General features: G+C 33.9%; 1 protein-coding gene across 1 annotated transcript in view; it reads left to right on the forward strand.

The window, feature by feature from the left end:
- Positions 1-12,677, forward strand: part of MSH3 (mutS homolog 3) — a gene marked incomplete at its 5' end in the record, with an annotated part of 184,857 nt that overhangs the window by 143,405 nt on the left and 28,775 nt on the right. Inside the window, 1 exon segment of the mRNA XM_081231819.1 lies at positions 8,286-8,443. Coding sequence (XP_081087945.1) covers positions 8,286-8,443 — 158 coding nt within the window.

A 12,677-nucleotide genomic window follows, 5' to 3' on the forward strand; every position in this document is an offset into this window, starting at 1 on the left:
GGTTTTTTTACATCTTTATCATATTTATTACTAAGTATTCCTTTGTTGCTATGTAGGTCATAACTTTTCTTTTTGAATTTTATTTTATTTATTTTTTTATACAGCAGGTTCTTATTAGTTATCCATTTTATACATATTAGTGTATATACATCAGTCCCAATCTCCCAATTCATCACACCACTTTTTTACAATTATTTCCTAATTATTTGTTGCTCTTATAGAAAAATGAAGTTTATTTTGCATTTTGATCTTAAATCTAGCCACCTTGTTAGACTCTCTCATTAGTTATAATAATTCGTCTAGCCATTCTTCTTGGTTATCTTTGTAAACCATCATGTGTCTGTGAATGACAATTTTGTTTTGTTCTTTTTAGTCCATAATTATACCTTTTATTTTTTTCAGTGTCATGTTATGCTGCCTGGTTCCTCCAGCATAAGGTTGAATAAAAGCAGTAATAGTGGACATCTTGTCTTGATTGATCTAAAGGAAATGCTTTTAATATTTGACCGTTAAGTCTGATGTTTGTGATAAGGCTTTGGTGGATACCCTCTTCCTGGTTAAAGAAGATCTCTAAGGGTCATTTTGTTTTATCAGTCATTCATCACTTACTGGTGTATAGTGTCAGGGAAAGAGACTTGTTTTCCAGCTAAATAAACATTATTTAAATATTAGAACTCTGAAGTCTAGGTTTTTATGTGATATTTTTCTCTATATATACAAAGAATTGATTTTTGTGTATCAATTGGCTCTGGAATCAAATAAATTAAAAACTTTGTTATCCTGTATTGAATGCTGGAGAGATGAAGTATTCAAAGAACATGTACATGATCATGTGGTTCTAAACACCAGCAGTTTCTGTGTAGTTCAGTGTAAAAGGAAAATGTCATTCCTTTTGAAAATAATGGGAAGTACCAGATCTGCTTATTCATTTTTCGCTACCTTATATGCAATTTAAATCCAAAAGAGAGTAACATTTTTATTTGTGTCAGTGCCATACACATACTTATTTTACTTATCAAGCTCTTCCAATAAGTTTCACATTTGACTTTTACATTAAGCCTAAGGCAAACTTACTTTCATTTCCTTTTATCCATTTCCTTTAATTCATTTTTTCTGTTTCAGTTAGTTTAGAGTGTGTTGTGACTTTTTCTTCATGTGGCTTAGTTTTAAGAAACATGATTTACAAAAACTGTTACAGCATTTATAATTTTGAAGGAATTTCATATTTTGTTTTCTTATTTACTTTAAATTTCACAAAATTCGTGTAAGGCCAAGATTTCTGTTACTCATTCTTACATTAACCTACCTAGTTAATGGCAAAGCCAGAAACTGATATCATCTTCTAACTACACATACTATTATATTTTGCTTTATCACTGTAGATCTTATTTACTAAAATATTTAGTTATTAAATTAAGATTTTTTTAAGATACCCTGTCAAATTTATTGATTTTCACTGGGTGAAAAAATGGAATCGAACAATAATTACTTTTATTTTTCAAGGCATTGGGGGGAGAAAGGTTGTCTACAAGATAAAGGGTGTATGTTTTTCTTATAGCTTTCCTTAATTACTGATTAAAAAAAAATTTCTGGGCTTCTCTGGTGGCGCAGTGGTTGGGAGTCCACCTGCTGATGCGGGGGACACGGATTCGTGCCCCGGTCTGGGAGGATCCCACATGCCGCGGAGTGGCTGGGCCCGTGGGCCATGGCCGCTGGGCCTGTGCGTCCGGAACCTGTGCTCCGCGACGGGAGAGGCCACAGCGGTGAGGGGCCCGCGTACCGCAAAAAAAAAAAAAAAAAAAAAAATTCTGCTCCTGCATTCCCATTGGCCACCCTCACGTGCCAATGGGAATGAATGGGAAATGAATATATTCATTTCCTTTTTAAAATTTGGTAGTTCCGCTTCAGGCAGCTCCATAAACAATGCCTTCTCAGTTCAAGGGCCCTTAGCACGGCATGTGTAACCCTTCTGTGGGTTATCTCCTTTGTGTTATATTCTTTCACTTTCCATTATGTGCTTTTCTATAGTACTTTGTTTTTGTATAATATGCTGGAAATCCAAATAACAAAATGTCGTTTGGAACTTATGTGAATTTTTCTGAAAAATATATGTGTTTTTGCAAAGAGTTACTTGATTGTGATTATCCATGAAATAATTAAATCTTAAAGTAATTCACTTAAATAACTTTCAACTACCTGATATTTCAAACAAGTGGAAAGGTATAGAAACAGTATAACATTCATTTACCCCTCACTCAGATATCATAGAGACTGACATTTTGTAATAATTAAGGGTTTTTAAAGTGAATAAAATAGTATACATATAGCTAAGGTCATATGTAATTAACTACCATCTCTTTTCCTCCCTCTTTACCTCCTACCATCATTGGCAACCATTATCCTGATGTTATTTATTATCCTTATGCATGGCTTTTATTCTTTGATATAGATGTATCTTAATACTATAGAAATATTTTTGTATATACTTAAAATTTACATAAATATGTGCCACTGAACCTATCTTATTGTATTCTACCTTGTAAATAATCGTTTTAATAATTGTACAAAGTAGATCTTTTCATTTTCCTAGTGATAGACAATTTCTATTTTTTGTCTATTACGAATACAAACAGTATTAGAGTGAACAGCTTTGTAAATGTCTTTTTGAGCACTTGTGCATTTTCCTAGATTTCTAAAAGAGGAATTGCTGTGTCATATGTACCAGTATATGGACTCTTTAACGTCAGTAAACATTTCCAAATTGCTGTCCACATTCTTGCCAACATGCTATGTAAACAGACTTTTAAACTTTTTGATGGTATGATGAATGTAAAAGGTTATTTCTTAAAATTATTCCTTCAAAAGTTTTCACTATGGATATTCTTTATTTTTTCATATGAATATAAGGAATAGGTCCCTTGAAAAATACTGCAGATTTCCTTTTCCTTTCCCTGATTAACATGTTTTTGGCCTTTCATGTTTCTTTTTTCTATAAATATCATATTCATGTCCTTTGCCCATTTTTCCTTTGTTTTGGTATTATTAATAAGTAGGAGTACTACTTTGTTATATGCCTTTTCATTTTGTGTTTGATGACTGCTTTTAACAGCGGTATTAAAAATTTAATCAAATGTATTAGTCTTTTCCTGTATGATTTATATTTTTGTGTTGCTTTTCCCATCTTGTTCAGTAAATCATTCTCTACCTTCATGTCATTAAGTCGTTCTCCCATGTTTTCTTCTAAAAGTTTAAGATTTGCTTTTCACATTTCTTTCTTTCATCCATCTAGATTCAATTTAGGGACTCTGTGAGATTCAAGCCTAACTCTGTTATCATATGGATACCCAATTGTCCCACCATTGTTTATTGAACCATGGTATCTTTTTTGCTTATTTATAAAATAAACAAAATACCAAGTGCCATGTATAGATTTGTGTCCGGGCTTTCTGTTACTGCTATGTTTACCTGTGCCTAAAGCAATATTGCACTTTTAATTACTATAGCTTTATTACAAAGTCTCCTCTCACAATTGTGGTTCTTCAAAATTGTATTGACTTTTCTTTGTTTTTTTTTGTTTGTTTGTTTGTTTTTAATCTATCAAAGAAATTTCAAAATTAACTTCTGGAATTATATTGCTTGGTAGATTAATTTGTGAGAATATATTCATTTCCTTTTTAAAATAACCTTTATTGAAATATACAGAATTATGCACAAATCATAAGTGTACAGCTTAGTGAATTTTCACAAAGTGTACCCATTTAAGTATCCCAAAACCAGGTCGAGAAGTAGAACAATAGAATGGAAATGAACACATTCTAAAAGCTCCACTTGTAGAGTATGAGAAGGCCTCCCAGTAGCTACTTCCCCCCTGAAAGGTAATCACTGTCCTAATTTCTTTTACCAAAGAATAATAATTTTGGTTATTTTTGCTTGTTTTTGAGCCTTATATTAATAGAGACATACAATGTATACTCTTTGTGTCTGGCTTCTTTGATTCAACATTGGTTTTATGCAGTTCATCCATATTTTTTGCATATTGTTTATTTCCATTGTCATAGAGAATTTCATTGTATAAATACATGATAACTTTTCTGTTCTATTGATAAACATTTGAGTTACTTCCAATTTAGTACTATTATGAAAAGTATTACTGTGAACATTCTTTTACATTTTTTTAAATATACATCATATACATTTCTGTTAGACATGTACCTAAGAGCAGAATTGTTCAGATATGTTTACTTTCAGCTTTAATAAATTCTGCCAAACAGTTTTCCAAAATAGTGTACAATTTACTTCCCCAGTAGTAGTATATGAAAATTCTAGTTGTTTTGCATCTTTGCCAAAGCTTAATACTGGCAGTTTTTGGTTTTAACTTTAGCCATTTAGTGAAGTGATGTGGTCTCTCTGATTTGGTTTATATTTTCTTAATGATTTGAAGTAGAATGTCATCTTACTGGCCATTTGTGTTTTTTTCTCTTGTCATTCATTCATTCATTATTCATTTATTTATTCATTCATTCATTTAGGCTGCATCGGGTCTTTAGTTGTGGCACTGCAAGGTCTTTGTTGTGGCCTGAGGGATCTTGCACTGCAGCACATGGGCTTAAGTCTAGCTGTGGCTTGCAGGTTTTCTCTCTGTAGTTGTGGCACACGGGCTCCAGAGCATGTTGGCTCTGTAGTTTGTGGCATGCAGGGCTCTCTAGTTGAGGCGCTCAACAAGCTCAGCAGTTGTGGCACGTGAGCTTAGTTGCCCCATGGCATGTGGGATCTTAGTTCCCCAATCATGGATTGAACCCGTGTCCTCTGCATTGCAGGATGGATTCTTTACCATTGGGCCACCAGGGAAGTCCCTCTCTTGTCATTAAAAAAATTTTTTTCAGCCATATTTCTTGAGGTTGTCTTTCTTTTGATTTGTGGGAGTTCATTATTTACACTGTATTCAAGTCTTTGGGAAATACTTAGTACATATATCTTCTATTCCATAATTTTTCATTCTCTTAATGACATCTTTTTTTTTTTTTTTTTTCCATTTTTTTTTAAGTTTATTTATTTATTTTTTTAATTAGTTTCTGCTTTATAACAAAGTGAATCAGTCATACATATACATCTGTTCCCACATCCCTTCCCTCATGCATCTCCCTCCCTCCCACCCTCCCCATCCCACCCCTCCAGGCGGTCACAAAGCACCGAGCTGATCTCCCTGTGCTCTGCGGCTGCTTCCCACTATCTATCTACCTTACGTTTGGTAGTGTATACACGTCCATGCCTCTCTTTCGCCTTGTCACAGCCCACCCTTCCCCCTCCCCATATCCTCAAGTCCATTCTCAAGTAGGTCTGCGTCTTCATTCCCGTTTTGCCCCTAGGTTCTTCATGACATTTTTTTTTTAAATTCCGTATATATGTGTTAGCATACGGTATTTGTCTTTCTCTTTCTGACTAACTTCACTCTGTATGACAGACTCTAGGTCTATCCACCTCATTACAAATAGCTCAGTTTAATGACATCTTTTAATGAATAAAAGTTCTTAATTTTAATGCACTCTAATTTTCAACATTTTTCTTTACAGTTAATTGTGATTCATGATCAGCTTACAAAATCTACGTCTACCCCAAGGTCATATGTTATTGTCTAATAACCTTATAGTTTTTCCCTGTCTTTCAAATCTATAATCCACCTGGAATTGATTTTTATGATGTAACTTAAGAAATCAAGATTTAAAATTTTTCTATATGGATATCTTTTTGACTCAGCACCAGTTATTAAAAGGAACATCCTTTGTCCACTGTGCTACAGTGTCACTTTTGTTGTAAGTCAGGAAACTGTATACATGTCAGTCTGTTCTGGACTGTATTCTGTTCCACTGGTCTATTTGTGTCTGTGCCGGAATCACACTAGTTTAATTATTGTAGCATTACAATATTGAGCCTTCTATTCTGTGAGCATGGCGCTTTCTTTAATTTACTTAGGCCTTCTTTAATTTCTTTCAGTAATGTTTTGTAGTTTTCTCTTTAGAAGTCTTGGTCATTTTGTTAGGTTTATTCCTATGTATTTGATTTCTTTTGATACTATTATAAATTATATCATTAAATTTTTTTAATTTGTAATTACTTGTTGCTAAAATGTAGAAATAAAGTTGGCATTTGAATACTGAATTTATGCCCAGAGCTCTTGCTCAATTCATTTGTCAATTCTAATAATTTTCATAGATTACTTTAGATTTTTCTGGAAACAGTTTTTCCTGTATGTCATTATTCCTTTATGTAGGAATAATGACAGTTTCATCATTTCATCATTTTCTTTCCAATTCTTATAGCTTTTATTTCCTTTTCCTGCAATTTTTTAAATGAATAGATATTGAATTTTATCAAATGCTTTCTGTGTGTCATTGGAGAGCATCATATGATTTCTTTATTCTGTTAATGTGGTGAATTACATTGATTGGCTTTTGAATATTAAACCAACCTTATATTCCTCAAAAATTCTAAATGGTTTGTATATCCTTGGATTGTCTTATTAATATTTTATTAAGGAGTCTTGCATATATTATATATTTATGGATGAAACTGACCTGTATTTTTTTTTTCTTGTAATGCTCTTGTCAGGTTTTGATGTCAAGATTATGTTGGCTTTCTGAAATGATTTGGGAAGAGTTCCCTCTTGTTCTCTTCTCTAGAAGAGTTTTTGTAAGATTGGTGCTATTTCTTTCTTATATGTTTGCAAGAATTCAGTGGGGAAGTTATCTGGGTTTGGTGTTTTTCTTTTGGAAGGGCTTTTAATTACAGATTTAATTCTTTAATAGGTATAGGCTTATTCAGATTTTCTATTTCTTGTGTAATTTCTGTCAGTTTTAAAAAAGAAATCTGTTCATTTAATTTGAATTTTCAAAACATTTCATATGCCAAATGTTCATTTGTTTATAATAGCTTATTATTTTTTAACATCTGTAGGAGAATTTTAAAATTTTTCATCATAAGTTTTATCATTCTACTTGTACCAGGTTTGTTTCCTTTGCTCTTACTGTGCTAGGCTCTTTCTGTTCCAAGAAACACAGATTAACTCAAGTTCCTTCAAGTAATGGAGATTCATGAGGCTCATTATAAAGCCATATGTAATCCTAAGAGAAAGGAATCACACAGGAAGAGCAAGATCTCTAGTATACCTTGGCTTTAGGGAGACTGGAAATGTATGGTTAATAAGGATATGGAACATCTTTAGAGACAGGAACAGGTTTAGTTTTTAATACCTTTAATAGTAAGACTTTCTAATGCTTTACTCTAATGCCCCATTATTTGCATGAAGTTTCTTAATTCCTCTTGGCTCTTCTGTATTTTTTCTTTCCCTGCCCTACCTTTTGGTTACTCATAACTTCTTACTCATGGTCCCCAGTGTCTTGTAGCCTCATTTTGTGTTTCTTTTCAACCTCTCCTCCAGTTTACTGAACCTCTCCATGGTTCTTGATTTCAGCTCCCAAGAGATTAGTTGATTAGTTTCAGAAGACCTGTATGTGAAGCCACCTCTTAGGCTGTTGGTCAGTTACCGATTGGTTACTCTTGACCAGGCAGGTATTGCCAAGAGTGGTGGGTCCACATAGCATAGCAAATGGATGCCTTAGGCTAACTCCTCTGCAGAGGGCTGCAGCTGGACAGTTTCTCTTAGGATGAGTCTATACATGGCAAGTACTAGAATTAGTTAATACAGGTAAGTTCTAGAAATTAAATCATTGCAAGTGTTGCAGCTTTTCTCCCATTTTCACTTATTCTGGTGAAATACCAGTGAGTAATTAAATCCTGATAAAACCAATATCTAGAATTTGGTATTCATCCCTTTAGCAGTTATCCCTCTTTAACTGAAAATATTCATTTGCTACCAACCCAGATTAGGGCTTTCTGCAATTAGATGTGTAATACCTATAATTTTAGTATGGACAAATGGAAATTGATAAATTTTAAATGTAAGTAATATAAAAAACAGACATAGGCAGATTAATGATTATTTAAAGAGAAAGCCATAGTATTTATCTCATTTAGGTTGCTTCTTGTTATTTCCTTTTTTAAGTCCAGAAACAACCATGTGTGCTGCTAAGACTTCACTGTTCTGTAATAGCACAGTTCAAGTTGAAGACAAAGCGGTCCTCTTTCCCTTTGTGATACTTAATGGGTGACATATTTAAACATCACACCTTAATCTTTTGCCTAATGCATTCTCATTTATGGAATAAATTGTAGCTATTACATAGAAGCCCCTCTAGTACAATAAGTGAAATTGCTTTTTAATTTTGTAGGGGGACTCAGAGAGAGTAATGATAATTACTGGACCAAACATGGGTGGAAAGAGCTCCTACATAAAGCAAGTTGCACTGATTACTATCATGGCTCAGATTGGCTCCTATGTTCCGGCAAAGGAAGCAACAATTGGAATTGTGGATGGCATTTTCACAAGGTAAAAACATTAGTTCTATTTGAATATATTTCTGACAATAAATCAAGCCCACATCGTCACATGAATTTTCTTCTTACGCACATAGTTAGGTGAACAGATTTGCTATATAGGATCTTGCTATTTAGAATTTAGGAACTTAAAGAAATCATTTCTTCATGAAATTAATATCAGAAGAGACCAAGGAGATCATTTTGTCTGGTCATTTTCAACTTGTTTTTAGTTACCGAGTTCTTTCTTAAAGGAAATTATTTGTAGAAGTTGAAAATTAAACAGATAAAAGCAGATCTGCTCTGCCTTAATCAGAGGTAGAAGACTTGAACCTAAATGTCCATCGACAGATGAATGGATAAAGAAGGTGTGGTACATATATACAATGGAATATTACTCAGCCATAAAACAGAATGAAATAATGCCATTTGCAGCAACATGGATGGACCTAGAAATTATCATATTAAGTGAAGTAAGTCAGACAAAGACAAATATATCACTTATATGTGGAATCTAAACAATGATACAAATGAACTTATTTACAAAACAGAAACAGACTAACAGACTTAGAAAACAAACTTATGATTACCAAAGGGGGAAGGTGGAGGGAGGGATAAATTAAGAGGTTGGGAATAACATATACACATTACTATATATAAAATAGATAAACAATAAGGACCTACTGTACAGCACAGGGAACTCTACTCAATACTCTGTAATAACCTATATGGGAAAAGAATCTGAAAAAGAATAGATATGTATATGTATAATAACTAAATCACTTTGCTATACACCTAAAACTAACACAACATTGTAAATCAACTATACTGCAATATAAAATAAAATTTTTCTTAATTTCAAAAAAAAAGAGGTAGAAGGCTTGGAGACTTGGCTTCTAGGCTCTATAAAGCAGTCTGCAACCTAGTCTACCCTCCTTATTTTATAGGCCGGGAACTGACAACAGACTGGAAAAGGCACTGGCCCAAGATAATTTAATTCATTTTCTTTTTTGCTCTAAGGACATAACATGCAACTGGCTAAGACTTACCCTCAACCTATAAACCTAAATTGCATGCCATATTAGGAATATAGGTGAAATATCATGGTCTCACCAATTAGGATTCATAGTTTAATCTATTTACTCAGATTTATCAGTTCTTAAAATATTATTTATACTTCTTACACTTACATTTTTAGAAAAAAGTAAATATAGTCTATAGTATATAGTCAAAGTATATGTGTAGAGTGTCTGATTTATTTTCCTGCTTATTTAATATTTGACCCTTGAACACATCAGAATATATCACATGCTAAGGTTCATGTAGTTGAGTAGACATTAAAACACTTTAAGTCTTGGGTTTTAATCAGAGAATGAACAAAGCAAAGCAACCTAAATTCTGTTGTGTTGGTTAAAAGGTTTGTTCCTTTTTTACCATAAGATGGCTCTAGTAGTTCTTAGCTGTCTTTAACTTCATTTGAAACAATTTTGTTAGACTGTATTGTGACAGCTGTCATATCAGCGTGCATTTTTAAAAAAACATCAAAACTGGTGAATTTTTGTGTAGCCATTTTAATATTGAAGATGGAAGAAGAAAGCAACATTTTCAGCGTATTATGCTTTATTATTTCAAAGAAGGTAAAAAGGCAACTGAAACGCAAAAAAAAAGATTTTTGCATGTATGGAGAAGATGCTGTGACTGATCAAATGTGTCAGAAGTGGTTTGTGAAGTTTTGTGCTGGGGATTTCTTGCTGGACAATGCTCCACGGTCAGGTAGACCAGTAGAAGTTGATAGTGATCAAATCGAGACATTCAATGAGAGCAATCAACATTATACCGCGCAGGAGATATCCGACATACTCAAAATATCCAAGTCAAGCATTGAAAATCATTTACACCAGCTTGGTTATGTTAATCGCTTTGATGTTTGGGTTCCACGTAAGTTAAGTGAAAAAAACCTTCTTGACTGTATTTCCACGTCCGATTCTCTACTGAAACGTAATGAAAATGTTCTGTTTTTAAAACAAGTTGTGACAGGCGATGAAAAGTGGATATTGTATAATCATGTGGAATGCAAGAGGTTGTGGGGCAAGTGAAATGAACCACCACCGACCACACCAAAGGCTGGTCTTCATCCAAAGAAGGTGATGTATTGTGTGCATCGTGGGATTGGAAGGGAGTCCTCTATTATGAGCTCCTTCTGGAAAACCAAACGATTAACTCCAACAAGTACTGCTCCCATTTAGACCAACTGAAAGCAGCACTCTATGAAAAGTGTCCATAATTAGTCAACACAAAATGCATTGTCTTCAATCAGGATAACGCAAGACCACATGTTTCTTTGATGACCAGGCAAAAACTGTTACAGCTTGGCCGGGAAGTTCTAATTCATCCACCGTATTCATGAGACATTGCACCTTCAGATTTACATTTATTTCGGTCTTTACAAAATTCTCTTAAAGGAAAAAATTTCAATTCCCTGGAAGACTGTAAACAGTTCTTTGCTCAAAAAGATAAAAAGTTTTGGGAAGATGGAATTATGAAGTTGCCTGAAAAATGGCAGAAGGTAGTGGAACAAAACAGTAAATATGTTGTTCAATAAAGTTCTTGGTGAAAATGAAAAATGTCTTTTCTTTTGACTTAAAAACCGAAGACACTTTTTGGCCAACCCAATATTTTTTTAAAATTTTTTTTATTAGTTTCTGCTTTATAACAAAGTGAATCAGTCATACATATACATCTGTTCCCACATCCCTTCCCTCTTGCGTCTCCCTCCCTCCCACCCTCCCTATCCCACCCCTCCAGGCGGTCACCAAGCACCGAGCTGATCTCCCTGTGCTATGCGGCCGCTTCCCACTATCTATCTACCTTACGTTTGGTACTGTATATATGTCCATGCCTCTCTCTCGCTTTGTCACAGCTTACCCTTCCCCCTCCCCATATTCTCAAGTAGGTCTGTGTCTTTATTCTTGTTTTACCCCTAGGTTCTTCATGACATTTTTTTTCTTAAATTCCATATATATGTGTTAGCATACGGTATTTGTCTTTCTCTTTCTGACTTACTTCACTCTGTATGACAGACTCTAGGTCTATGCACCTCATTACAAATAGCTCAGTTTCATTTCTTTTTATGGCTGAGTAATATTCCATTGTATATATGTGCCACATCTTCTTTATCCATTCATCCGATGATGGACACTTAGGTGGTTTCCATCTCCGGGTTATTGTGAATAGAGCTGCAATGAACATTTTGGTACATGTCTCTTTTTGAATTATGGTTTTCTCAGGGTATATGCCTAGTAGTGGGATTGCTGGGTCATATGGTAGTTCTATTTTTAGTTATTTAAGGAACCTCCATACTGTTCTCCATAGTGGCTGTATCAATTTACATTCCCACCAGCAGTGCAATAGTGTTCCCTTTTCTCCACACCCTCTCCAGCATTTATTGTTTCTAGATTTTTTGATGATGGCCATTCTGACTGGTGTGAGATGATATCTCATTGTAGTTTTGATTTGCATTTCTCTAATGATTAATGATGTTGAGCATTCTTTCATGTGTTTGTTGGCAGTCTGTGTATCTTCTTTGGAGGAATGCCTATTTAAGTCTTCTGCCCATTTTTGGATTGAAGCCAACCCAATATTTGATGCCATATCACCAAACAGATGTTATTTTGATCTCCATATATTTGTAAATGAACTCAATATAATAAATTTAAAAAATATTTCTTTAGTTTTTAACATTATAATTAATTTTCTATTTCCTAAAAAAAAATACTATGTATTTTATTTTGGTTACGTTATTAGGAGGAGTGACAGAGAAATTTCATCAATAGAAAAAAGATAAAAAGAAGAGAAAAATAAAAAGAAAGAGAAAAAATATCTTGGGCAATGTAAGGTAATTTGTCTGGAAGAGAATCTTGTTAGCAGAATATCAGGAATGTTTTTAGATACAAGTAATAGAAAAGAAAATAAGGGTTTCCTTTTCTCATTTAACAAGGAAGCTTGAAGTAGGTGACCACTTCTGATGTTTCAGTGGCTCTGCAGTTTTGTTGTCTTCTCCTCATAGTTGCAAGATAGTTGCTGTGACTCCAGACATCACATTGATATTCATATGAGGAAAAAGGGAAAAGGAATGCAAAAGCTTCTCTTTTTTTTCAGGAAATCAGTACCTTTTCAGAAGCCTCCCAGAAAACTTTCACTTACATTTCGCTAACCAGCGCTGTGTCTCATGGCCATAATTACAAGCA

This window comes from Mesoplodon bidens (genome assembly GCF_964165515.1).
Source record: "Mesoplodon bidens genome assembly, chromosome: 4".
Classification (NCBI taxonomy): domain Eukaryota; kingdom Metazoa; phylum Chordata; class Mammalia; order Artiodactyla; family Ziphiidae; genus Mesoplodon; species Mesoplodon bidens.